The sequence below is a fragment of the Marmota marmota genome, unplaced genomic scaffold, assembly GCF_001458135.2.
Source record: "Marmota marmota marmota unplaced genomic scaffold, marMar, whole genome shotgun sequence".
Lineage (NCBI taxonomy): Eukaryota > Metazoa > Chordata > Mammalia > Rodentia > Sciuridae > Marmota > Marmota marmota.
In genome coordinates, this window is record NW_026000211.1 from 33,320,683 (window position 1) to 33,346,608 (window position 25,926).

Below are 25,926 nucleotides of genomic sequence, written 5' to 3' on the forward strand. Positions count from 1 at the left end.
CTTTCAGAAAATACTACCATTCAATTGATCTGAATGATTTAGGTGCTTTTTTGTAGCTAGTGGTTCCAAGGGGAGCTACTTTCAAAGGAAACATTGATAAAATTGGATAGAAATAATCTTGTTCACAGCATTACATTTCAGTAAGGTCATATGGCTAACTACAGAAAGAAAGAGACACATCATTATTCATTGATATCAATGAACAAAACACTGACAAAACAGTTTCAGCATAAAGTCGCAAACAATGAAAACCTTTAAGTTAAAATTCATATACTGACTATTCATTCTTTAATGAATAAATGGAAGGCAGTGGTATGGTACAAACATATACAATAAGTCTGCCCTAGCAGAAGGGAATTTGGACAAATTCCTAGATTTTCTAAGCAGATACCAATTTGGGCAAATAAAGGAAGTTAAATGACTTGGAAGTGGTGATATTGGTGGTACATAAATTCATGTTAGCTTTCTGCTAAAGGGGAAAAAAAAATCACATTGACTTCTCTATATCCCCTCCCCTAACTAGAATATCTAGAGTTAGACACAAAATTTGTATCCCTGGATAAAAAAGAAAAGTAATAGTAATAATGGATAACAGCTGAGTTTCAGGATAAGAAACTTGACCCAATATTATAGGAAAGAAAACAAACACACTTATCCTTTTAAATGAGCAAAGTCTGGTATGGAAGATAAGGATGTTTAATGAAACATACAATTGAATGAAAAATAAAATATAAGCAAAACAAAGAGCAAGGAAAAAATAACTCAGGCAAATACTACTATTAACGACATAAATATGGGACCACCACACTCTGTTCCAGGAGCCACAAGGTAAGTTAAGTTATGTAAAACTTAACACAATTGGTTTTGGATATCCCAGATAAGTTTTCAACTATTCACCATCACGGTCCCAGTTTCTCTGTTAACCAAGAAATAGAAAATGGAGAAGATCCCAAGGGAAGTTGGTCACATCTCAAGAGGGAATCAACTAAGGTTGTTCTCTGTCACCAGATTCTTTACAGGAGGACTGAGATTTCCCACCTATCTGGTCCCTGTGTTTTTAAAGGAAAAAAAAGAAAAAAGTTATTTGGTTTCTTCAATGAAAAAAAAGCAGAGACAGTACTGGTCCTGAACAAAAATACAGTGTAGGCTAGAGTCTGTAAAAATCTTTCCCTTTGTATTCATTTACCTTTTTCTCACTTGTACTCATCTACTTCCTTAACAACATAGTGAGAGTCTTGTACTTAGAAACATGGTGTGGTGGGTAAAAAGTCCAGTATGAAAAATGTGTGCTCAGAAATCCTCAGTATGAATATTTCTCTTCTGCTTAAGGTGTGAGATGGTTCTTGGTTAAAGTCACTTAGTTTTATAGATTTCACTTCTTGAAACTCTAAGGAGTTATAGTAAGGAATATATCAGATAAACTTATATAAACATACATTGTGAAACATAAATCACTAAGTAAAAGTCAAATAATATGATTGTTACGTAAGTAGTTGCCTGCTCAACAGTGGCTTATTTGATGCAATACTTACACTCTTAACTTAAAATTCCAAAAATAATCTTTTCTTCCCACTCCTATTGTCCAAAGTGCCATCTTTTAAAGTTTAAAGAGTCACAGATACCACAATTTTAAAAAGAATCAGACCAAACTAATGTAGAGTACGATTTTAATCTCCACGGGGTGGAAAGCAGAGGGCGTGGAGGTAGAAAAGATGGTGAAATGAGACGGACATCATTACCTTAGAAACATGTATGATTGCATGAATGGCATGACCCTACTTTGGGTACAACCAGATAAGTCAAAAGTTGTGCTCCATTTGTATATAATGAATTGAAGAGCATTCTATTGTCCTGTATAGAACAAATAAATAAATTAAAATAAAATAAATAAAAAGTAAATGTTGAAGATTAAAAAAAATATTTTAATCTCACTTATGGCATGTGATGGCATACAAACATCCCAGATAGTTAAGTAAATTTGTAGTTTTTTTTTTTGTTTTTTTTTTTTTTAAATTTTGGTCCTGGGACTTTCTTTTTTTCAATATTTATTTTTTAGTTTTAGGTGGACACAATATCTTTATTTTACATTTATGTGGTGCTGAGGATCTAACCCAGTGCCTCATGCATGTTAGGCAAGCACTCTACCACTGAGCCACAACCCCAGATCCTTTGGGACTTTCTTAACAACCACCAATCTATTATTGTACTCAACCAGATGATTTCATTTTCAGGGGGGATTCGTAAGGTTAAGGTTCTCAATTGAATTTACCTAGTTAGAGAGGTAAAAGCAAAAAATTTTTAGCAAATATTTCTGCCTCCAGCATATACAACACATATGAGAAGAGAACCTTATCAAATTTTTGGTAATTTGACATTTTTGAAGAACATTCCCATGAAAAGAACTTGTCTCAATATGAGAACTTAGAGTCATGATAGCTGATCATAACTGAAATGTTCATTATGTTGACCTTAACTCATCCCCCTTGCTACTCTGCACATTTAAAAATGTGTATATTTAAAAGCCAAAGTACAAGAACCTTTGCAAGCTCTAATTATGGGGTGGATAAAATCATTGAGAAAAAAAGAAGTATAGAAAGAAAAGACTAAAAGACAAAATCTAAGTAAAACTCTTATTCAAATGGTAGAAGAAATAGGAAAGAGCCAGGGACTAGTCAGACACAAAGTATAGGAGAGAGAACAGAAGAAAGTACATGTAACAAATAGAATGAAATGCTGACTAGAAGTCAAGAGAAAATAAGATGAGAGGTGAGATTATATAAATTGGATTTGGAATTAGAGGTTATCTGCAACACTCAGTGATAGGAACAAAAGTGTAAACGTAAAATATGTTCAATACATAAAACATGCTAAAGGACCAAGAAAATTCTAACTTAATTGCATTACAACATATGAGAAGAAAAACACACAAAATAATAATACAAGGATGATGACAGCAGCAAACACAATTGGGCACTACATATAATACACATAAGCTTTCCAAAACCTTACCACAACTCAAAGAGATGAGATCTGTATTCATGCATTTTCAAAATAAAATGAAATTGAGAGGTGCTAAGAAACATGTCTGGTCTTACAGACAGTTCTATGGTTTGGCTCTGGAATGTCCACAGAAGGAAGATGTACTGAAGGCTTGTTCCCCAATGCAATAATGTTCAAAGGTTGGGCATTTGGCAGGTGCCTGGATCATCAGGGCTCTGAACTCATCAGTAGATTAATCCAGAAAAATCAATAAGTTGACTGCATTCTTGGGAGATGGTGGAAACTGTAATACATAGGGTATAGTTAGAGGAAGTGGGTCCCCATGGGCATGCCCTGGAAGGGTATATCTTTGCCCAGTCCCTTGTTAGTTACCTTTCTTCTCTGCTTTCTGTCTTCTATAAGCGGACAGCTTTCCTCCTCCACACAATTCTGTAGTAGTGCTCTGCCTCACCTTAGGTGCAAAGCAATAGACCCAGCTGACAACAGACTGAAACCCTTGAAAACTCTGAATTCAAGTAAGGTACTTTGGTCACATCAACAACAACAAAAAACTAACACAGTTAGAATATGGTAAATCCATAATTCTAACCTAGCTCTGTCTAGTCAGGCTAGAGATGCAGTGAAGGATACCTGAAAATATTTAGAATACTGAGACAAGTTATTTTAACTCAGATTCAATTCAACATGTTTCCTGGCAAGTTTCAGCAAACTAAGAGCTAAATGGTGTTATTTTTTAGCATTTAAAATAAATCTTAAAATGTCTTGGGGAAATTATTTATTCATTTATCAGATATTTATTGTGTACTAACCATATACTAGGCAATGTTCAAAACAATAGAAATTCATAGACACCAGAGAGAATTCTTGCCCTCATGAACACTCTTACAGCAGACAAACAGACTAATGGATAGAACACAATACAATAAATGAGAAGATGATGAGTATTAGAAAAACAGAGCAGAGCAAAGAGGAAAGCTGCTCTGTATAAAATGGAATGGTGCATGCATTTTCAAATAGAGAACTTGGAGGAGACCTTCAAAAGCTGACCTACAAAGAAAAACTGAAAGGACCTGAGAGAACAAGCTATCTGGATAACCAGAGAAGGCAGGGTCCAAATGGAGTAAACAACAAGTGTGCTATGGTGTTTGAGAATCACACTCCAAGAATATAACTGACACATCTGAGAAAGAGTATAGAGGCCATGCTGTTCTAGCTGAGTTAGCCAGGGGTTAGCAGTAGAAGATGAATCAAGAAACAATGAGGTAGAGACATGTAGAACCTTGTGGACCAGTGCAAAGATTTAGGATTTCTCTTGAAAGTAGAATGCCACTGTAGGGGTAAGGCCTGAAGTAGAACATTATCTGATTTAAATTAATGGCTGCTGAGTTAACAATAGAATAGATTAGAGACAAACTGAGATATATATTATTTCTCAATACCAAATTCTTTTGAACATTTACATGCATGTTATGGAAAACAAAAGCAAAATTTTGTATTTTTTGCCATCAAGCAAAAAAAGGAGAGAGATTAATATAAATCACAGCAAAATTTCAAACTTTTCGAGAAACTCACTAGTGTTAGCAATTCAAGAAATAGCATATTATTCCGATCATGCTGTGTTTTTATTAGTTCTAATAAATTAAAGAATTGCAGAGTTATTTAATACAGCTGACATTCTACTAATTTCAAGGGAACAGGGCTAACAAAAGCTCATAAGAAAATTCATTCAGATCTCAATTCCACTTATCCTCCCACTCTACAGAAAACACAATTGATAGCATGTGAGTGATTTTTCCACTTAATGGCAGCATTTGATATTATTATTTTGATGTAGAATTGAAATAAATGAACTCAATTCCTTGATTAAATGAGAGTTATTTTATCAAAGAACATGGCTGCATACTTTGGCATTTTAACTTTATCTTAATGTATAATATAGGTACTATACATTTATTATGATGATGTATTAGGGATTATTCCATAAAACAAGGTATGGAGGAAAAAGCTGTTTTTGCTCTTCTAGAGATACATTCTCATGAACACTAACTTTTTTCCAAAGGTCCTTGATGAATTACATACTCTACAGATGCCTAATAGCCATCTCACTCCAACCAAAGCTTACTTTTTGAAATAAAATGCAATATTGTCATAGTATAAAATCACCTTGTACAATTCCCTAGATCAGGGATTGCAATGTTCCTCAGAGAGGTAGTAACCAGCAGCAAACACAAACAAAACCTTGCTGCTGCTGAGTCCCCCTCCAGGGAGAAGACTGAGAACAACAGCCAGGTTTGTCCTTCACTGCTTCTGTTGTTAAATTTCTAATTCACTCCCTCAGGGATCTCATTTGGTCCCACAGCTTTAAATGCCACCCACGTGCTACTGGCTCCAAAATTTATGACTTCAGCCTTGAACTCCCGAGTTCATATCCCAAATGAACACATGATATGTCCACCTGGATATCTACAGACATTTAAAAGTGATCATCCCTCTCCTAATCCATTCCTTGTACAAGGCTTTTCCCCATTTCTGTAAGAGGAAATTCTTTCTAATTGCATAAGGTAATAACTAGAAGCTATCCTTGATTGTTCCTATATACCAATTCCAATCTACAGGAATTCTATCTTCCTTATTTTCAAAATAAACCAGAAACTAACTGCTTCTCACCACTGACCCATCAAGTCTGTCAAGCCAACACTGACTCATACCTTAATAATTAAGATCATTTAAACTATACGATAACCAACCATTGGCCTCTCTTATGCTCCCCATCCCAGATCTGTTTCCCCAGTCAGCTGCCAGAAAAACACTCCTAAAGCATCTATCTGATTATTTCAATCCTTTGTTATAACTCTCCACAGCTTTCTCAGAATAAAATTCATGGTCTTAACACTTAACAATGCCCTGGTGGCCTCTCTAAACTCATATCCTACCATTCTCCCTCAGTCACTCTGCCACAGCCATTCACTTCACATCACCAAATGCACATATTCCTCAAGGTGTTGGGACTCATGATTTCTTCTGTCTATGCTTCCTCAAGATACCCACATATCTTACTGAAGTCATTCAGGCTTCTGATCAACCATTACTTTTTCCTAGAGACCTTCAAACTACCCTAAAGAGATATCTTTCACTATCATTCCACCGCTTCCTGCAGAGCATTTATTACTACTAATATCATGTTATTACATCTTTGCTTATGTACATATTACTACCCACAAAAATTGAGAGATGCTCACTACAATGAACTCAGAACTTAGAGCAATGCCTAGATCCAAGTATTCAATAAATAGTTGCCAATAAGTGAATGACAAAGTAATCACTACTTAGTCAAGGACACTAGGTATTCAACAAAACATATCAGACAATAGTACAATTACCACCTTTTATTGTTAATATATGAGGTATCAACAAAAAACTCATGTGTGAAATAATGCAAGAAAGCTTAAGAGGTGAAATAACTGGATTATGAGAAACTTAAGCTAATCAGTTTATTAATCCCCTGATATGGATTATCCAGTTGGTAACTATGGGCAGGTAGGGTATGGCTGGAGGAGAAGGGTCCATAGGCGCATTCCTTTGGGGTATATATATTTTGTTCTTGTGAGTAGAACTCTCTGCCAGGCCCTGAGCTGCTTCCTCCACCACACTATTCTGCCATGATGGTTTGCCTCACCTAGTGCCTAAGGCAATGGAGATGGTGGTCTATAGATAGAGACCTTTGAAATTGAAGGTCAAACTTTTCCTCCTCTAAAATCATTCGGGTTGGGTCTTTGGGTAGCAGTGGTGAAAAAGCTGACTAAAACACCAACATAAGCTCAAAGCCTAAGTTCATCCATGAAACCCAAGCCTTTGTAACACCAAAAGGCTAAGACTTATATTAATGGAAAACTTGCTACCTGGTGCCACTTCTTTAGAATTATTTAATGAGAGCTGAATTTAATATTAGGAAACTTCTTAAATATGCCCAATCTATCAGCAGTGAAACCAATGTTAAGTTCAACCATTAAAAATCTCAAATTATTTATGAATGTCAGTATATTTGGTTAAACCCATAAATCACTTATGCATTATTGTGGACTACCTAATAAAGATGTAAAGAGTCTGTTTATGGCCTTTTATGAGCTTTGCCAACATAACTTCACTGTGCCATGTATAGAAAGAATTAAGAAGAAATCTGAGAACAAAAGATCTTCAAAGAAAATATATACTAGAGTGGAAAATACAAAAGTTATCTTTCAATTCAAATAACAATATTATTACCTTGACTTAGGTTGCTGAATGAGATAGAAGACATAAATAAGGTTATAAAAAATTACAGAAGCATTAAATGCCTGAAATTTTTTAAGGTAAAAACCAATGATAACTTAGAGTGATCTAAACTAATAAGGACTAAACTAAGATAGAGAAAACTAGGTGGGTTTATACTAACCCCTAGATCCTGGAAGAAGCATGTGAAAAAGGGTGCAAACTAATAACAAGAATAATTTAAAAGAATCATCCAATGCTTATAACAGTCTCAAGAGAAACATACTAAGATTTGAATAGCCATGGATATAGTTTTTCAATAATAGTCATTCCAAACAGATGAAATTGCCAAACAGGTGCCCAAAGCATGATATAATGTGAGGGACCCTGAGTAAGTGCACAGGTACTAATAAACAGAAGTGGTATGTGAACAGCAGAACAGCACTTGCATTTTCCAATAGACAACATTACAGTCTACAAGTTTCAGACTGGCACAGTTTATGTAATTGGCAGAAAAGACAGAAGATGAATTATTTAAGTAGGAATTATAAGAAGCCAAAATGAGTATTTAAAGAAATTATACCAAACTAACTTCATGTCTTTCATTAATAGCCTAAGTGAAGACCATGAGTGTAAAGTAGCACTTAGATTCCAGTGTAATAACAGACATTTGGATATATGCACAGGGTACTCTAGTAACAAAGAGGAAGGACACTTAATTTTGTATCAAACAATAAGAGAGTTAGGGAGACTTGTTGGGAGACTTGCTGTCAGAAGAAGGTCACTGGAGGTGTGGATCTTGTCCATGATTCTTCCTGTAAGAGCTCTCTCTGCTTCCTGGCTGCTATAAGCTGAATCGATTTCTTCTGCCACACCCTTATGCCATGACATTTCTGAGTATGTACATTATATGGCAAAAAAAGACTTTGCATATATGATTGACACTCTTGAGATGGGAATTTATCCTGTATTGTCCAGGTAGGTGCAGTACCATCAAAGAGTCCTTCTAAGAGGGAAGCAGTAGGATCAGAGAAGAAGTTAGGATGACAAAAGCAGAATTAAAAATATGGCTGGGCCATGCACCAAGGAATATAGACAGTTTACAGAATCTGGAAGAAGCCAGGAAATAAATCCTCCCTCATGAGCCCTCAACAGGAGTGTGGCTCTGCTTTTCCCCCATTCTGAACTTGTGGTCCCCATCCAAATTTATAATATAATAAACCTGTGTTGCTTTAAGCCACCAAGTGTGCAGTAATTTGTTATAAAAGCAAGAGAAAACATAGTCCTATTTCAGGAAACTGAGGAATAGAAAAATCAATAACTATCCACAATCACATATCCAGTCAGAGGTATAGATAGGATTTAAAGCTAGATCATCGTCATGTACCATCAATACATATATAAAGATGTATGTAGGATTTTTTAATGAAACCTTGAGGGGGGCAAATTACCATCTTTTATTAAAAGAATAAAAGGAAAATTCATGTGGGCTATGAAATACTAAATAAATGTTTAAAAAATAGCCTTTGGAAAAGATCTTCAAAATACATGGCAAAAAAAGTTTCCGAACAATGTATTTTTAAAATTGTCCATATGATCGTGCATACAATTGTTAATACAAAGAAATAGAATAAAAAGTCCAACTGTTCAGAATGACAATTTGTGTGAAATTAAGTGAGAAAAGGAACATTCCCATTGTATTCAATATATTTTTTTGTTATTTAAATAGTTTACACCAAGAATATTATGGTATGTTTTTAAATGGCATTTTTAATCCAGGAAAAAATGCATAAGCTTCCTACATTTTTTCCCGAAAAAAGAAAAGAGGCCTCCACAGCATAAAGTTTAAAAGTCCTGCCCTACAGTGACACCAAATGGTAGCATATCAAAATACAGTACACAAACAGGACATTTGTTCCATTCAATCTTCATATAAATGTTTGATTCCTTTGAAGAACAGGCAGCTGAACAAAAATAATATGAAGAAAAATACTCAGAAACCTAGAATTTTTAATCAAAGAAAGTCTAGTACACCAAACTTCAAATACACATTTTTAGGCCTCTTTCCAAACATCAGCTAATTTTGTGATCCCATTGAATATTTACATAAATCATTTCTCACACATTTAAACCATGTCACTGTGAAAACAGTGATTTTATGTAATAGCTTATTGATCAAAGCAACCCTGCAAATATAAGAAAAGCAATTATACAACTAAAGTCAAGTTCTACTCCACGGAAACCAACCTTTGGAAAGTAGGCCATATTTTGGTGAACAGATGAGAAATGTTGGGACTGAAAGTGGGGAATTAGGAATAAAGTAAGTTACAGGATACTGACCCAATCAGTGAAGAATTTCTTGGAAATATTTTATTTTTCATTCCTTAACCAGATGACAGAAAACTAAGCTGAATAAAATAGAATGCTACTACATCCCAAATATAAACTAATTTCTTAAGAAATTATTCTGCTGAACTGTCCAGGGAAAAGAATATTTCAAATTTAAACACTTCAGTCAATATTCAGCTCCCACTAACAGAAACTAACCAACACATAAAAACAGAAGGTAAATTGTCTTCTTCCATATAAACTACTTCAAAAAGACATGAATATCAATCCCCTCCCAGAGCACTCCTCTAAAATATCATTTGGCCTTAGTATCTTAGCATTAAATGACAGTTTGTTTGGATTTTTTGATGTATTATTTTTTCACATGCCAACATCTCCTAGAAAACAGACAACATATAAATATACTACCAGTTACAAAAAAAAAAGTCAATATCATTAACATCTAAAGTCCTAAATTCATACCATTGGATTTCAAATCTATATTTCAAAACCAAGTAGAAGAGAAAATTTTAATTGTTACCACTACATAAAGTGGTTAATGTTAAAGAGGTGATGAATATGCTCACTATCCTGATTAGATCACTATATAGTGTGTGGATGTATCGAAACATAACACTGTACTCAGTAAATAAGTAGAATTCATACATGTCATTTAAACATACATCTTATTTTAGAATACATGACCAGTGAAACTCCACATCATGTACAATCACAAGTATGGAATCCAAATTAGAGTAAGTTATATTCGTTGTAGGTATAATATGTCTAATACACCCTATTTATCATGTATATCTAAAAAGAACATATGTATGTACGTGTGTACATACATACATACATACATAAAATTAGAAGAAGCACTAAAAGAAAAACGTAGGGCTGGGCCTTAGTTCAGAGACAGACTATGTACTTAGCTTGTGCAAAGCTCTGGGTCTCATTACAAGCACCACCAAAAAAAAAATTACTGGACCACCAGCCATATTTCATTATCTCACTAGCACTACACGATAACACATAAAAAGATGGTCAGCTCTAGAAATGTTTGAGTGCTTTTCTCAGCAAAGAGGTCCATGTCTGGTCATAAAGGACCACAAGGAGAATTAATTCAGTGGAGTGCCTGGTAACATATGAACAATTTAACTCGCCATACCATAAAATTACCCATGTTTGCTAGACCCACATTTAGGACTGTTAATTACACAAACTGGCAAAATCACCATTAAGAAATTTTTTCTTCCAATTTCCAAGGAAGAAATATGAAAATGAAATAATATCCAGGGAAACATGAAGAAAACAGACAAATCAAACAGTTTAGTGGTTGGAACAAAGCCTTAAGGATATGCAATTTTTATGGAAATTGGTATAATATTTTAAATTAGAACAGATATTATACTTGATCTTAGCCAAAAGATAAAGAAACAATTATATATGATATTTCTGATCTGAAATTTATAAAAGGCATAAAAGGCCTATAAATCTGTAAGTAATATAGAATAAAAATAAAATAAATTTCAAATTTGTAGATTAGTCATGATACATTCTAATTGGTCTTTGGCACTAGCTCCTGATATTTTAGATATGTTATTTTTTGCATTCTGCCTTTCCATTAAAAAGAAAACAATGCAAATGAACAACGATATCTTGGTAGAGCTGCATCAGGATTATTTTATATATATAAAATTCTTGTGAAGAATTATAATTGGTTTGAGGCAAAGAACTTCAGTGAATTTATCCATCATCTCAAGCCTCAGTGTACTTAAAGAGAATAGATTTTCTAAGGAGCTTCTAACTCAAATAATCAAATTAATGAGTTTATATAATCTTACAGGAGAAAAAGTGAGTGTCACTGGTAAACAACATAACTGTAGATTTTTAACTAGTTTTTGGCAACAAGAAAATGCTAAAAATCACAGTATCAGTCTACAGAACCTGAAGATGAAACAGCTAAGAACAAGTTGCTCTATGGAAAGAAACAAATGAAAAGGCATAGGGAGATTGGGGGGGGGGGGGCTAAACTAAACCAACCTGTGCTAATTTCGTGGCTGTGCTTCTGTGATTTTTTTCAGGTAGAAATGATTAGTACTTTAAAATCTAAGCTAAATCAAAAAGTAAATGTGCCTTAAAGGCAAGATGAATATCTCGGGGAAATCTATAGTTTAGCTTACCTCAATTGAACACCTTTGATACAAACATTATTTCAAAATGTTGATAGTTTAAAAGTACAACTTACTATTTTGAAAATCTTACAGAAACATATGTGGCAATTATAATAAATTTTCAAAAATCATCATACTGTTGTATTGTTAATATGATGTAGATGAGCTGAAAACACATTACTCCATAAACAAAATTAAAATTGAGATTTAATTGAGGAGAGAGAAAATTTCAGTTATTCCATTCCATTTAACATGCTTTAGCCAGGACTTTTTTTTTTTTTTTCTACTTTTTGGTTAATTATCAATGACTGTTTTGAGCTTTAGTGTGCTTCCTTTTTTGTGTGTTTAGGAGTGTGTTTAAGAAGTGGTTTGAGAAGTGGGAGGAGACAGATTGGGAATGGTTAAATGAAAAAAATAATAATAATAATTACTTTTTGTTCTATTTTCATTCTCTTTCCTCCACCAAAACAATTACCATTTAAAATAGTACCACACAAATCACAACTTAACACAGTATATGTAAGAATCTTCATAATCAACATTATTCATATTCTCCATAGGAAATATTTTCATTAGGATTATTCTTTCAATACTACACTTCATTTGTACCCAAATAAACCTATTTTGAAATGTGTAAATTCCTGGTCAAGTCTAAATTGACATGTCATGAAATGGCATGAAATGGTCCATCTCTCGTCTGAAAATTGAAACTATAACATTAGCCAGTAGATTCTCAGAATATTTTTGTTCTAGCTTTCTGGCTCTTAAGAGTACACTGTTCATAAATAATAGCAATTTGATGATTAATACTAGATTTTCAAAAGAAAGCATAATTTGCTGATTTTAAATAAATTTTAAATATTAGTAAGTTTGAGCCCATTTCTCTGTGAATCCCTAGAACAAAGGAATAGGTTGAAATCTTTTCTACGACAACCTGTGACATGTAAACTTCATTGTTAAATGGGCACTTTCATAAAACCTTGCATGTGTTTCAGATTTAATATATATAAGAAATATTTCAAAATTATAATTTTATATATTATTCTAGTGGAACAATCAAAAGAGATGGGAATAAATCAACACTATTAGTCTGTGGTTAAAAATGTAACACTAATTCTCTTTTATTCGCCTATTCTGATATGGAAGACATAGCAAACAGAATATCAAATAGGCATTAAGAGAAAGAAAACATAAATGGGTAAAGCAAAACAAAGGAAAATGGGGGAAGGTAGAGAGGGGAATAATCTGGAGAATAGGAATAAAAATTTTAAAAAATGTTTTTTTTGTATTTTTCTTTAAAAACAAGTGAGTTTAAACATTTCATAATAAAAACGAAAGACTGTGAGAAAAAGGGAAAGCCTTACTTGTTTTCTTTGGAATCTATATGCAGATCTTTGAACTTTATGGGTAAAGGCAGTTGAACAGTGGTGGTTTGAGATAAAGGAAGGAATTTAAGAGCAAATGCCTACAACACACCAAATATGGAGTACAGATCTGCCAATAGCTAGCCAATCTGAATCTTTAAAATTATACAACTTCATCTTCCAATACAATTTCATCCTGGCCCTGGAGGTGGGTAATATAACTGAAGATAAATGAGAAAAATAATAATCTTATTAAAAAATCACTACTTTATAGTATCATTATGATGACTAGAGTAACCACCCTAAAAATAATCATTCAATGGTAGGAGAAAAGAGCAAAGAAAAGAAAGCTTGATTTTAAAAAAAAGTAATTTTAAGTCACAATCCAGCTAATATGTACCATTAGCAAGTTTTTTCACCTCTTTAGACCCCTACTTCCATAAAACAGGAGAGCAGAACAAGATGACTATCAAGGTGTCTCAAAGATTTTTTTTTAACTGAATTCATTCTTCACCCTCATTGCAGAGAAGGAGACAATATTTCTAATTTAGTCAAAACCATGAGATGAACTCAAATGAGGGATTAAAACAAGAAATTGAAGCTACTCTTGCAGTATGTTGGAATGCACAGCTCTAGAATAAATCACAAATATATGCTTAAGAAGTACAGCATTCATTTAATATTTTACCATTACATACAGAATATAACAAAATTATACGTACCCATTTTGAATGCCCCTTGAATTTCATTTAAGGACAGAGTTTCAATATACTATTTTAAATCAAGATAATTTCCCATGAATATCCTTAGGTTTAGAAAAAATCCAGCAAGATGAATATTAAATGTATGTGGGTAAAAGTGAGGAAAAGCTTCGCATTTTCTTTCTCTGGTTCTGCACAGTAGAAATGAAAACCATCAAAAGGGTTAACGCTGATAGTACTCACCACAACAGCAAACTGCTCAGGTTCACATAAGTTGTTATAGTCACTCTTGAACTGAGACAAGGAATTTAATTGCTCTTGATCAGGAAGATGCTTTAATAAGTTCTAAAAATTGAAACCAAAATAGAATATCTTCACTCAATGAGCTTTCTAAATTTTATGAAAATTAATAAACTATGAAAAGGAAACCAGTGAAGAAGTTAATCTTTAGTTTTATTTCTCAGTAACCTCCTTTACACCAAGCCGTAAGCAACACTCTCTGCATCTTGGAAACAATTTTCTTTTTTTGTATCCCAGAATTATTATATATTCAAATCAAGCACTACTGAATGTTTATTTGATTAACTTACAAATGAGAAAGAACTCAAACTTACAGCAAAGGAACAGCTTTCTCACCTGGATAGATGTAATCCATTACATTTCAGCTTTAGGGAATTAAATGTCAGAAATTTCAGGCAAAGCCAAACATATTTTAACACTTCACTCAGAGGGATAAAAGAAATCACTATATTGCTAGTAAAAGGCAAGGAAAAGGATAGAAAAGAAATCAAGGAAATTTTAATGGCAGTACTTGTAAGATTTAACCAGTAGGATTATGTTTTAATAATAAAAACTGAAGGTATCACTAAAAGACAAAGTAGCTTTTCTGACATGAAAAAAAAATTTAAAAGACATGGAAGATATAGGATGATATACTTGCAGATAAAACATATAAAGAGGTATCCTAGGAACTTAAGTGTCCATGGCTCAAAAAGCCCTTTAATGGTAGCATCTGCATTCTATAAATCATAGTTTCCTTTGGCTGCTCTGGCTCCTTTTTCTATGCACAGCCTTTCCAAGTCACACACTTAAATAAGAGACTACTTGAAAAAAGACTAGGGGGATACACGTAATTACACTTTCCTAATAGAACATAAATGTTTAAACAATCTCTTAGACAAAGTCTATATAGCCCTCCATATAAAATATACTCAACCATAATAATGATATAACTAGTTAATGTAGTGATATTAAAATTAAGGGGAAAAAAGAGTGGTTGGTTCTCACAATTCCAAATTATGTAATTTTGTATAAGCCCAACATCAAGCACCAATTATAATTAAGCCTATAACATGCTATATGTATATGTGTGTGTGTGTGTGTGTGTGTATATGCAGAAAATATATATAGAGAGATCTTTTCTGCCTATATATATATATAGGCAGAAAAGATCTCCCAAGGTGTTATTAGTTAAAAATACTGTTAGAGAACACTATCCATCAAAAGAAGTAAGATCAAAGAAAAAGAACTCCCTGTATACCTTTGCATAAAAACTTGATTGACTGGCCAAAAACAAAAAGGTGGCAATGAAGGATCATCTCTAGAAAAAGTATTCACAATTAATATTAGCAAAGTGAACAAAAACAATGCATATGATTTTTCCACTAAAGTAGAAATGTCTCTTAATGGAACTGCCTGAGAGCAAACATATAATTATTTATATTTTCTTTTAACCATGTGAGCAGTTGGATTGTCTATGTTATTTATTATATTGAATCTCCAAATTTCTTCAGCATTGTTTTAGATGAATATCAAATCTCTGTGAATTATTTAGTTAATATATAATTAGATTTTTAATATTTCTTCAGAAATTTGTTCATATTATTGTTTATGTGTTCAAATGTGAAAAACTATTAGGATGTGTATGAGTACAGGCTCAATCTACCCTTGCTTTCCCCTTACCAAATTTCCCATGCTACCTATAAATCTCAAAGTTATTGTCCAACTAAATTCTACAAGTTGTCCTAATACACCCAGTTTTTGCCTCCTACCTCAGTGTTACTATTGTCAATATAGCTGCATGTAGCTAAATTTTTATCCAATCCCCACCCTGTTTTACATTCAAGCTTTATATGCCCTTGAAGTGCCCTTGCCTCCATATACATCACACAGAGTGCATACTCCCACTTGCTTTCTAGTTCTAAACCAATCTTGATTAAATTATGCTTATTTTATATTTTAATTATGTGTGTAAATGTCATCTCCCTTAGCAAAATACAAATTTTAAGGTGATGTCTACCTCTAATAGAGCCTAATACAATGCATGGTGATACAATAAAATACTTGTAAAAAGTCTGATGGGATTGAGTCTTTTATTTTCATTTATTTATTTTAGGTTTTAAAAAACTCATAAAACTGGTATTTACCAAACATAAATATACACAATAATGACATCCATTCATCCATGATGCCCATGTCTACTCACAGAACCTATGAAAATATTAGGTTGAATTGCAAAGGGAAGTAAGCTGACAGACGGACCAAGGTGACGATCAGCTGAACTCAAATTAGGGTGAATATACTGGATTATCTGACATACTCATGTAATCACAGAAGTCCTCAAAGAGAAAAACTAAAATAAAGTAATAGCATGAGGGAGAAGCATCCATGAAATAAAGCAACAGAAGGCAACCTGGGTGGTTTGAAAGATGAAGAGGCCCTGGAGTTCAGGACAATTGGCAACCATAATCAGCTGGAAAGACAGGTATGGAGTTTTCCCTAGAGCTTAAATGAAAGAATAAAAATCTGTCAACACCTTGACTTCACCACAGGGAGGGCAACACCATATTCTATACAAGTGTAAGATATTAAATTTGCACTACTTTAAGCTATTCAGTTTGTAGTGAATTGTTGTAGCAGCAATAGAAGACTAATACATTAAGAAAATATTATTGCTAATTATTAAGAATTAGCAAAGTTGAAACTCTTTGGACATAAATTTTAAAATGCAGATGACCTTTTTCTATCTCTAGACAACAAAAGCCACATGATCATCCAAAACATTCATGTAATCAAGTGAAGAGCTACTCTAAATATTTAACGAAATCATTATAAGAAATACAAACATGTATTAAGTAGAAAGATTTTCTTTAAGGAACTTGGCATCTGCTCCCAGCAAGAAGCCACATACACAATCAACAATAATACAGACAAAAATTCAGTTGGGAAAAAAAAAATGCTAGAGGGGGGAAAAAGATGCCTAAAAAAAGAGCTATTGAATTAGGTAGTTTATGAGTGTCTGAGAGACAGCATGAATCACAAATGACTTAATATAAACATCAAACTTAGAAGACAAAATAAGGAGAGAAAACTGAGAACAACTTCTAAAGATTCATTCATTGACAGGTTAAAACATCTAAAATAATCTTAATCATTTGTTGATATAACAAATTGTCCATGGTTCTTTGTTATTAAAAATCCATTTTTGCAAACATATTCTTATCAAAACAAAAGAGCATGAAATGAAGATACTCTCTCAAATACAATTTGTGTTTTGATTCTCCAACTTCAAATCTATTGGTATATATACTTGATCTCTTAGTAGAATTCAGTAAGTAACTTTAGTACCACATTACCATGCATTTAAAAATACAGCAGGCAAGAATCATTTAAAAAGTGTTCCAGCTGGACACAGTAGTGCACACCTATAATCCCAGAGGCTCTGGAGGCTGAGGAAGGAGAATCAAGAGTTCAAAGCCAAGCTTCATCAACCTAGCAAGGACTTAAACAACCCAGTGAGACCCACTGTCTAAATAAAAGAGCAAATGGGCTAGGGATATAGCCCAGTGTTTAAGCTACCCTAGGTTCAAATCCCTGGTGCCAAAAACAAATAAATAAGTAAGTAAATAAATAAAAATAAAAAGTACTCCAGCTTTCTCAGTGAATTCAGAGCACCATGCCAACAAATCCATAACACCTATATGAGCACCAATGACTCTAAAGGAGTTCTTAGTGAATGAGACTAAGTAAAATCTCCCTCAAGCTCCTATACCAAACAATAACACAACTTCATAAACCTAAGAAAAACACAATCTACAAAGGCTGTAAAACAAATTTAAATTAACATATCACAAATGTTAATTGTAACACAAATACATATGTAAAATTAAATTTGCCTTTCAGAAACAGTCATTTAAAATAATTGAAATGTAATGATTTTGATAGCATTATATTTAGTCTGCATTTGAAAAAGATGCAGTTTTATCTTCTGGCAGTGCAGAAGTTATGCTAAAGCTAATTATGCAGTAATGATTTTCCAGTTGAATGATTAGGGTTAAAAATTATGCTTCACTTACAGATTTCTATTTAATGAGAAGTTTGCAATGAAATACTGAAATTTAGGCTCTGTTTGTTTACCTGAATCACAGACTCTGCCAACTGTGTTTCATCCACTTCCAATATCATCGTTTTTATTTCCTCATATGGCACCCGAAGAGAGCTCAGAAAGATTGCTGAGAGAGGAAAAAAGGTTCATAATGAATAAGAAAATGAAGAAATTTGAGATTAAATTCTATTTATAAGATCAAGTATAAATTCATAAAGAGAGAACTTATTCCTTTAGGATAGTTATCATGAGGGAGGTGGCTTTCATTAGTAGATTTTATGTTCTCTACACTTGTAGAACTAGGATTTAAACAATAATCCTGTATTATGATGCAGAAACCAAGGTCAGTTTTCAAATGCTTAGTTATTTGTCTACCATAGGAATGTGCCAAATTTCATGTGATTTAAAAGAACTAAAATATATTAGATACACTCTAAAGCAGCACACTGTTATGAAAAGAATGATAAAATCCCAGTATGTACATGTAATATTTGTCTAAACATGTGTTATTGCCTTATCATATCTTCCAGTTCTACTAAATAGTTCAGAAAACAACATTTTTAAGAGTACTACACACTAACACTTTCACAAAGAATAACTTTTACTATTCAGTAGTATTGTAAATAATATGCTAGAGAAAGAGCATTTACATGTAATTAAACCTTAAAATATACATTTTATAAAATAAATTTTCATGATAATTTATCCAAATACATTTTGAGATAATATATTACAGAGAATTTCAAATATTACTTAAATTTTTCTTGATACTTAAATAATTAGTCTTATAATGATATTGTCAAGGACTTTTGAGTAATATAAAGATATTTCACAGAATTAAATATGATGCTTTTCCTATTCCCCCTTTATTCTACTATTATATTTCCATGTTCAAAGATGTAATTTTTTGACCATATTCAGCACTGACTACCATCATCCTTTTAATTTTTTTTTAACTTAGTAAAGTATGTCATCTCGTCTATGGATAATGTTATTTGCATCTTTCTTGGATTATTTTTTTGTTGAGGAGAGCATGTATCAATTACAGATAAACAACAAGGGCAACTTTTTTGTTCTTATCAACAACTTCAATCACACATTTCTGAAAGCAAGGAATCAAAATATGTGATCACTGTGCTAGGAATTATGGATGCCTGTTACCCTCAATATCCCGTGAGTGAAATGAAATAGAGGATCTAAAAGAAACTAACAGATATTCATATGGGAATAACTCTAGTATTGTTACCGAAAATTCACACACACACACACACACACACACAAATATATATATTTGATCTAAAAGGGATAATAAATGAATGACAGGTTATAAAATAATCCTTACATCATTTACAAAGAAAGATGTAGGTAAAAATCTTCATCTGTGATTAGAGAAGAACATGTTGGGTATAAAAAGCAATGGAAAACATGAAAAATTTCTGTTTGATGACATTTACCAAAAATATTTTTTAAAAAAACATAAAAATCTATCTACCTTAGAATTCACAGAGTATCATTCTTTCTTCAAATATAGTCATCTAAAATAATATCAATTAACATGAGGTTGAAATATGAAATAGGGCAAAATTCATGAAAATCAAAACAGTAAGAAATAAAAGTGATGAATAAATAAATGTAATGTGTTAAGCCTCAGAAGCCAGCAAATTTAGAAGATGAATTGTTAAGATGGGTCTGGTTTATAAACTTAGATTAATGTGAAGCATTGACACTACTGATGCCTTCTGAAAAACAACAAATTCTATCAAGATACACTATCTATGGATACAATTAAAAATATAGAAAAGAGTAGGTATGGTGGAACACACCTGTAATTCCAGTGGCTCAGGAAGCGGGGGCAGGAGAATCATAAGATGTTTAAGGTAAATAATATTTCAGCCTCAGCAACTTAGTGAGGCCCTACGCAACTCATTAAAACCCTGTCTTCAAATAAAAGTATTTAAAAAGGGCTGGGGATGTGGTTCACTGGTTAAGTGCCCCTGGGTTCAATACCTGGTACCCAAACACAACAACAACAACAACAAAAAAAAAAAAATACAAAAGGCTGAAAGGCTAAAGGGAAAAATCAAAATTACTCTGGGACATAATATAGGAATTAGGAAAGAAAGGTATTATAGTTTTATATCTCAGGTAGTATGACAAAGTATAATACATTCCAGAAATATCTAAAAAGCATGTTTTTAATCTTAAAAGCATTTTCAAGATATCCTGAAAGCCAGGAAAAGTAATAATCGTAGGAGAAAACAATTATTTACAGAAATGAAACAATAGCTGGAAATGTTGGGATGGGGTAGTATCAAAAAGACTCACTGAAAATAAAACAAATTGAGAAAGAAAACAGTAGAACTTTTAGAAATAAAAAATACATGTGTTGAAATTGAAAACTCAACATATACACGGATTAGGCATCTGATGAAATGAAAATTGGTAACATCAATTGGGTACCCATAAGCACAGTCATCTAAAATGACTTAAAAATAATAGGTTGAGAGACACAGAGGTAGGGATACCTTTAAAAGCCCAATAGACGGTCCAAACACTCAGGGTACTAGAAAAGAAGCATACTTAAGGACATCATGTTCAACTAAGTAAACCAGACCCAAACAAACAAACAAAAAAGGATGAGTATCGTTATGTTCCCTCTAATATAAGAAAGATTAAAAAGAAAGGAAAAATGAATAAAAGTTGACCTGAAAGTAGAAATAGTGTGTGTCGGCAAGGGCATACAAGGATGGGCATGGGGTGGGGGGAGGCATGAGTGTAGAAGAAGGGTGGATGGATATGATTAATATACACTGTATGCATGTATGGACAAACCACAACAAATCCCACTAACATCTACAATTAATGTGTCAATTAATAAGTATACATTTAAAAATAAGCATTTGAAAAGTAAATGCTGAGAACTTTTCAGAATTATAGAAAGACAAACATCATCAGATCAAGGAGGCTCAACAAATGCCAAATGTGATAAGTAAAAAAAACAAATCTAGTGTCTTCTAAAACACCAAGCACTAGGGAGGTAAAACAGAAACAAGCATTGTTGAGGCAAGAGTAAAGCAGTACAAATACACAACAGTTGACACAGCAGGGGATGACACACAGTATGTCATAAATACCAACTCAACTAGTATAGCTCAAAAGCAGCCATAGACAATATGTAAGCAAATGTCCTGTTAATATTTCAATAAAACTTTGTTTATAAAACAGGCAGTAGAACAGGTTTAGCATGAACATCACCTAAATGTCAACTACACCTTGAATGAATCGAGTGTAACATTCCAAGAATGTAAATCCTGTATTGCAATGGAGATGATTATCCTATACCTGAATGAATTAACATGGTCTGGGGTTTTTAAAATTCCAAATCAAACATGTTTAGGAATATGTATATAATTAGTAAAACTACCCAAAAAAAGTGCTTAACTGAACATCATGATAAGGTTACTTCTCACAGGAAAAGGGATAAAATTGGAGAGGGACATATTTAAGCCTCTAAAGTAAAGGCAATGTTTTCTTTTAACTATGGATGTTTTGTTTATTATTAAATTATATCATACATTTTATAAATCTCTCATGTGTAACATATATATCCTAGTGATATAAAATAATTTTAAATGAATAGGAAATTTTTTAGAATTATGATAATGTGAGATAAAGGATTAATTTTACCCAGCTAAGGGCTGGCTGACCTTATTGCCTATAAAATGAGGTACTCTCTAAACCACTAGAACACCCTGCCTGATGTTCTTTAATACCTGGAGATACTGGGCCAAACTACATAGTCTATGGTTACAATCTGATTTCTAGTGTGGGTTTTGAGCCTCAAACTTTTGGCTCTTCTTGTACAGAGGTTACAAATTGGGGTCATTAATATAGGAGTTCAACTATGACCAAGTCTCTGTAAAAACCCTAACCACTAAAGGAGCTTCCCTGCTTCGCAATACTCTGAGCATTGTCATAAGTCATTGCCGGCAAAAGTCAAAAATGACCACAACTCCATTGAGAGAGAGACCGAACATTCATATTTAGAACTCTTCTGGACTCCGCCCCTGTACCTTTCTTTCCCTGACTGATATTAATCTACCATTTTGCTAAAATAACAATGAGTGAAAAAAATTAAGTTCTGTACATAATTTTAATTACTAATGAAACCTGAAAGTGTTCTTGAACCTCTAAATTTATAAAGGGGTCAGAAGTGAGTGTGGTATCGGTGGACCTATTAACTTCACAGTTGTTTAATCAGTAACGTTAATAGGTCCACCAGTACTTGTGAAGTTAGTGGTTCTCACATAATGAAGTAAGTAAATACCAAAAAGGATGAGTAAAACATGTAAATAACACACTATACATCATAGTAACAAATAAAACACAAATATATATATATACACATATATATATACATATATAAATAATATATATTTACATATATGTATATGTATATATATGTGTGTATGTATGTATGTGTATATATATAAATATAAAACGTTAGGAAAATTTGCTTTGCAGATTAAAACAGCTTATTCTTTGTATTTTCTCCAATATTTGTCATTTGTCCACAACTTTCAATTTTCTATAATAAAAATATAATACCCTATTAATATATTCATAAAGATCAAAATAAGGTTTTAATAGTTTATTAAGTAATTGATTGTCTTTTGGAAAGCAATTGCTGTAATAACTATTGGGGGGGATGCCTAAGAGACAATTTGAAAGACAAGTATAGACTTTATTTTTTAAAAACTTAAAAGTTACTGAGAATAACATAAGAGACACTCAGTTAAAACTTCCAAAAGGCCCATTAAAATGAATCTTTCTACTAACATACATCTTATCCTTCAAAATGTGATTATATAGATCCTAGTAGGAAGCTTTGGGTTCAGTTAAGGAGTGTAAAGTGTGCAGATTTGAGAACCAGTCATGCTTGTTTTCTGTGAAAGAATTTATAAATATTAAAACCTTTACATTAATTTGTAGATTCCAGGGTTTCTCCCATTACAGCTCTTAAATTCACTCAAGGAAAAAAAAAAAAATCTGGTTAACCTCATGAATCTTATAAAACTCCTGAGACTTCTCTTGATCCTGGAATTTTATCACTAATGATGAGAACAGAATTTTTGCCAAAATCTTTATGAACTGAAAATATAGGAAACCTAACCTATCTTTAAATAAAGTAGACAAATAAATGAGTAACTAATAGATTCTTTCCTCAAAATTCTCAAAAATTTTTCAGTTAGGAGAAATCTAAGAGAACTTATCTAGTACAGACCCATTATTTTTCTCTTCTATAAAATTTAGAAGTAAATTTCTCCATTTTAGTATATTTCTATTACTGACCACAGCTTTACTCCAAGTTGCCTCATTCTAAAACAGTACCACTATCAACAATATCTCTGCTCAGAATTTATCATCTTAAGACTGAATTTTATAGACAAAACCCAGCTGTGAATCCAACTATAATTACAGTAAAGATTAGAGGCTGCCAAAGTTTCATGAAGCTTCAATCATAACACTTTTTCCTACAATCTGAGAAGGCAAGAATAATCCTAAAATGGATTCTCATCAGACATGATATAAATTCTGGATCTTTTGATATTGTACTTTGTAACTTGTTTGTCAATTAAACAAATGAGATATATATCCTCTGGCTAAAGCATATTACAAACAGGATGCTTCTCTACAAGAATGTGATTTTGTAATCTGTAAGCAGGAATAAATAAAACTATACCTATTAAAACATTTTCAAAATGAGCAACCTTATTCAAGTCACCTAACTGCAAAACCCTCCAGATTTTCCACCTAAAATGTCAATGCTAATACCTACCTGGAAGAGTTAGTCAATAGTTATTAGTATATGCTATGAACTATCTAGCACATCCTATTTAGCACATGCTATATAATGTGTAATAATGAATAACCTTGCCCAACAAGTCAACTGAAATAAATATTTAAGCTAAGTCATCCTGGATGATCTACTCAGAAAGTACAGTTTTCCAAAAGATATTTCTTCAGGAACCATGACAAAGTTATTAAAGTCAAGACTACCAATATGTAATGCAGACCATGGATATTTTCCAAAATAAAACACTTGTTTCTGATCTCTGAGTTAGAACTTTTGGACATTACTATGTTCTGTGGGTGCGAGGGAGGATGGTGGGAGGTCCTGAAATGATTGTATCATGTAATAACTCCCAAATTTTCAGGGGACTAATAAGCACATACACACACATACAAATATTTTCCATTGAAACTATGTGTCTATCACACACACGAGAGGCAGAGCTGTATTAATTATGATCCTCTTTTCGGGATGGTGAACAACACTTTGACTGCCATTCTGGGTGCCAGGGGAAAGAGATTCACTGAAGTGGTCATCACCAATTAAATGTTTCTACCCAAAATTGATGTCACCTCACTTATATTTTGATTGACCCAAATGTACCACATGTTGGTACTTAACATGGAAGAGGCAGGGATGAGCAATTTGTGCTCAAAATGAGAATAAAATATTGTGCAATAGCATTAATACTTTCACACTGTTTTGTGTGGGTGATAGTCCAGCCTATACTATAGAAAAGTGATGACCCTCTCTCATGGGAAGGATGAAGGGGAGTCTTTTCTAAAACCTTCATAAAAAGGAATGTCAATCATATCTTCTTCATATATTACCTCTTATATAACTCTCTTTAATCAATAGTCTGAATCTTTATCCTCTCACTGAAAAACTGTTTTGTTCCAATATTACTAAAAACTCACTTGAGGCATGTAATAATTAATAGGTGGACTAAAAGTCATGTTTACTTGCTTCATCCCACTATATTCTCCACATTATAGCCCTCATGTACTATAAGAAAGTAATGGTCATATTATCTCAGGTCCAAGCAGAACTATCCTTGGTATATTTAAGATCCAATTAGAAATGAGTCAGGAGCAAAACTATTTAGCTTCTTTCCTCACAGTAATTCAGTCAGGAAGACAATTCAAAACTAAGTATTTAGCTCCTGTAACAGTAATTAAATCAAAAATATTTCCAGTCAGTACTTTTGAAGAAAGGGTTTGAACTGCTCAGATGGGATTATGAAATTCATTTTATCATCATCTCTATTTCCATTAATATTCTAAACTCCTTCATGTGTGATCAAGTATCACAAATAATAGATTCAGAAGAATATAACAGAAATGATATATTACCAATTTTTTTTAAAAAAATATGTTATTACTTGAATACCTTGTTTTTATTTTTATACTCTAAAATGGGACTTGAAATTATAACTCTCTTTTCAATTATGGAAGATAGAAGAAAATAGGAAAATGATTTAGGATGAAATCCTAACACACTAGTCTTTTGAAGAATTTAATCTCATAATTTGCAGAAGGGAGTATCATCTTTGAAATTAAGCAAATATTAGAATTAAAACAACACAAAATGAAAAAGAAGTCATAAAATGAAATAAAAACACCTTTTGTATGTGTTTTGATAATAGTATTAAAAGTTGATACTTACAGAGGTTCTGAGCAATTTTAGAATCTAGAAATTTAAGTTCTTTAATCTTTTTCTTAATAGCTTTCTTCTCTTCAAAATCTTCTACATCTCTTTTCTCTGTAAAACCAAGGACAGATCTATGTTAGGGGAAGTAAAGACACTGAAGTGCAAAAGAACAAAAAATAAATTTTCATCAAAAAAGCTTTAAAAAGGGGGGATCCAACATGGC

The 25,926-nt window shown here is 32.7% G+C and overlaps 1 protein-coding gene across 3 annotated transcripts in view; it reads right to left on the reverse strand.

Annotated features, from left to right (window-relative positions):
- The window catches only part of Diaph3 (diaphanous related formin 3), a 475,858-nt gene that overhangs the window by 223,713 nt on the left and 226,219 nt on the right, over positions 1-25,926 (reverse strand). For all 3 annotated transcript variants that reach the window (XM_048791762.1, XM_048791763.1, XM_015486017.2), the window contains 3 exons: positions 25,719-25,814; positions 18,232-18,326; positions 14,059-14,160 (listed from right to left, as the gene is read on the reverse strand). In XM_048791762.1, the coding sequence (XP_048647719.1) occupies positions 14,059-14,160; positions 18,232-18,326; positions 25,719-25,814 (293 nt within the window). The remainder of the gene's footprint in view (positions 1-14,058; positions 14,161-18,231; positions 18,327-25,718; positions 25,815-25,926) is intronic.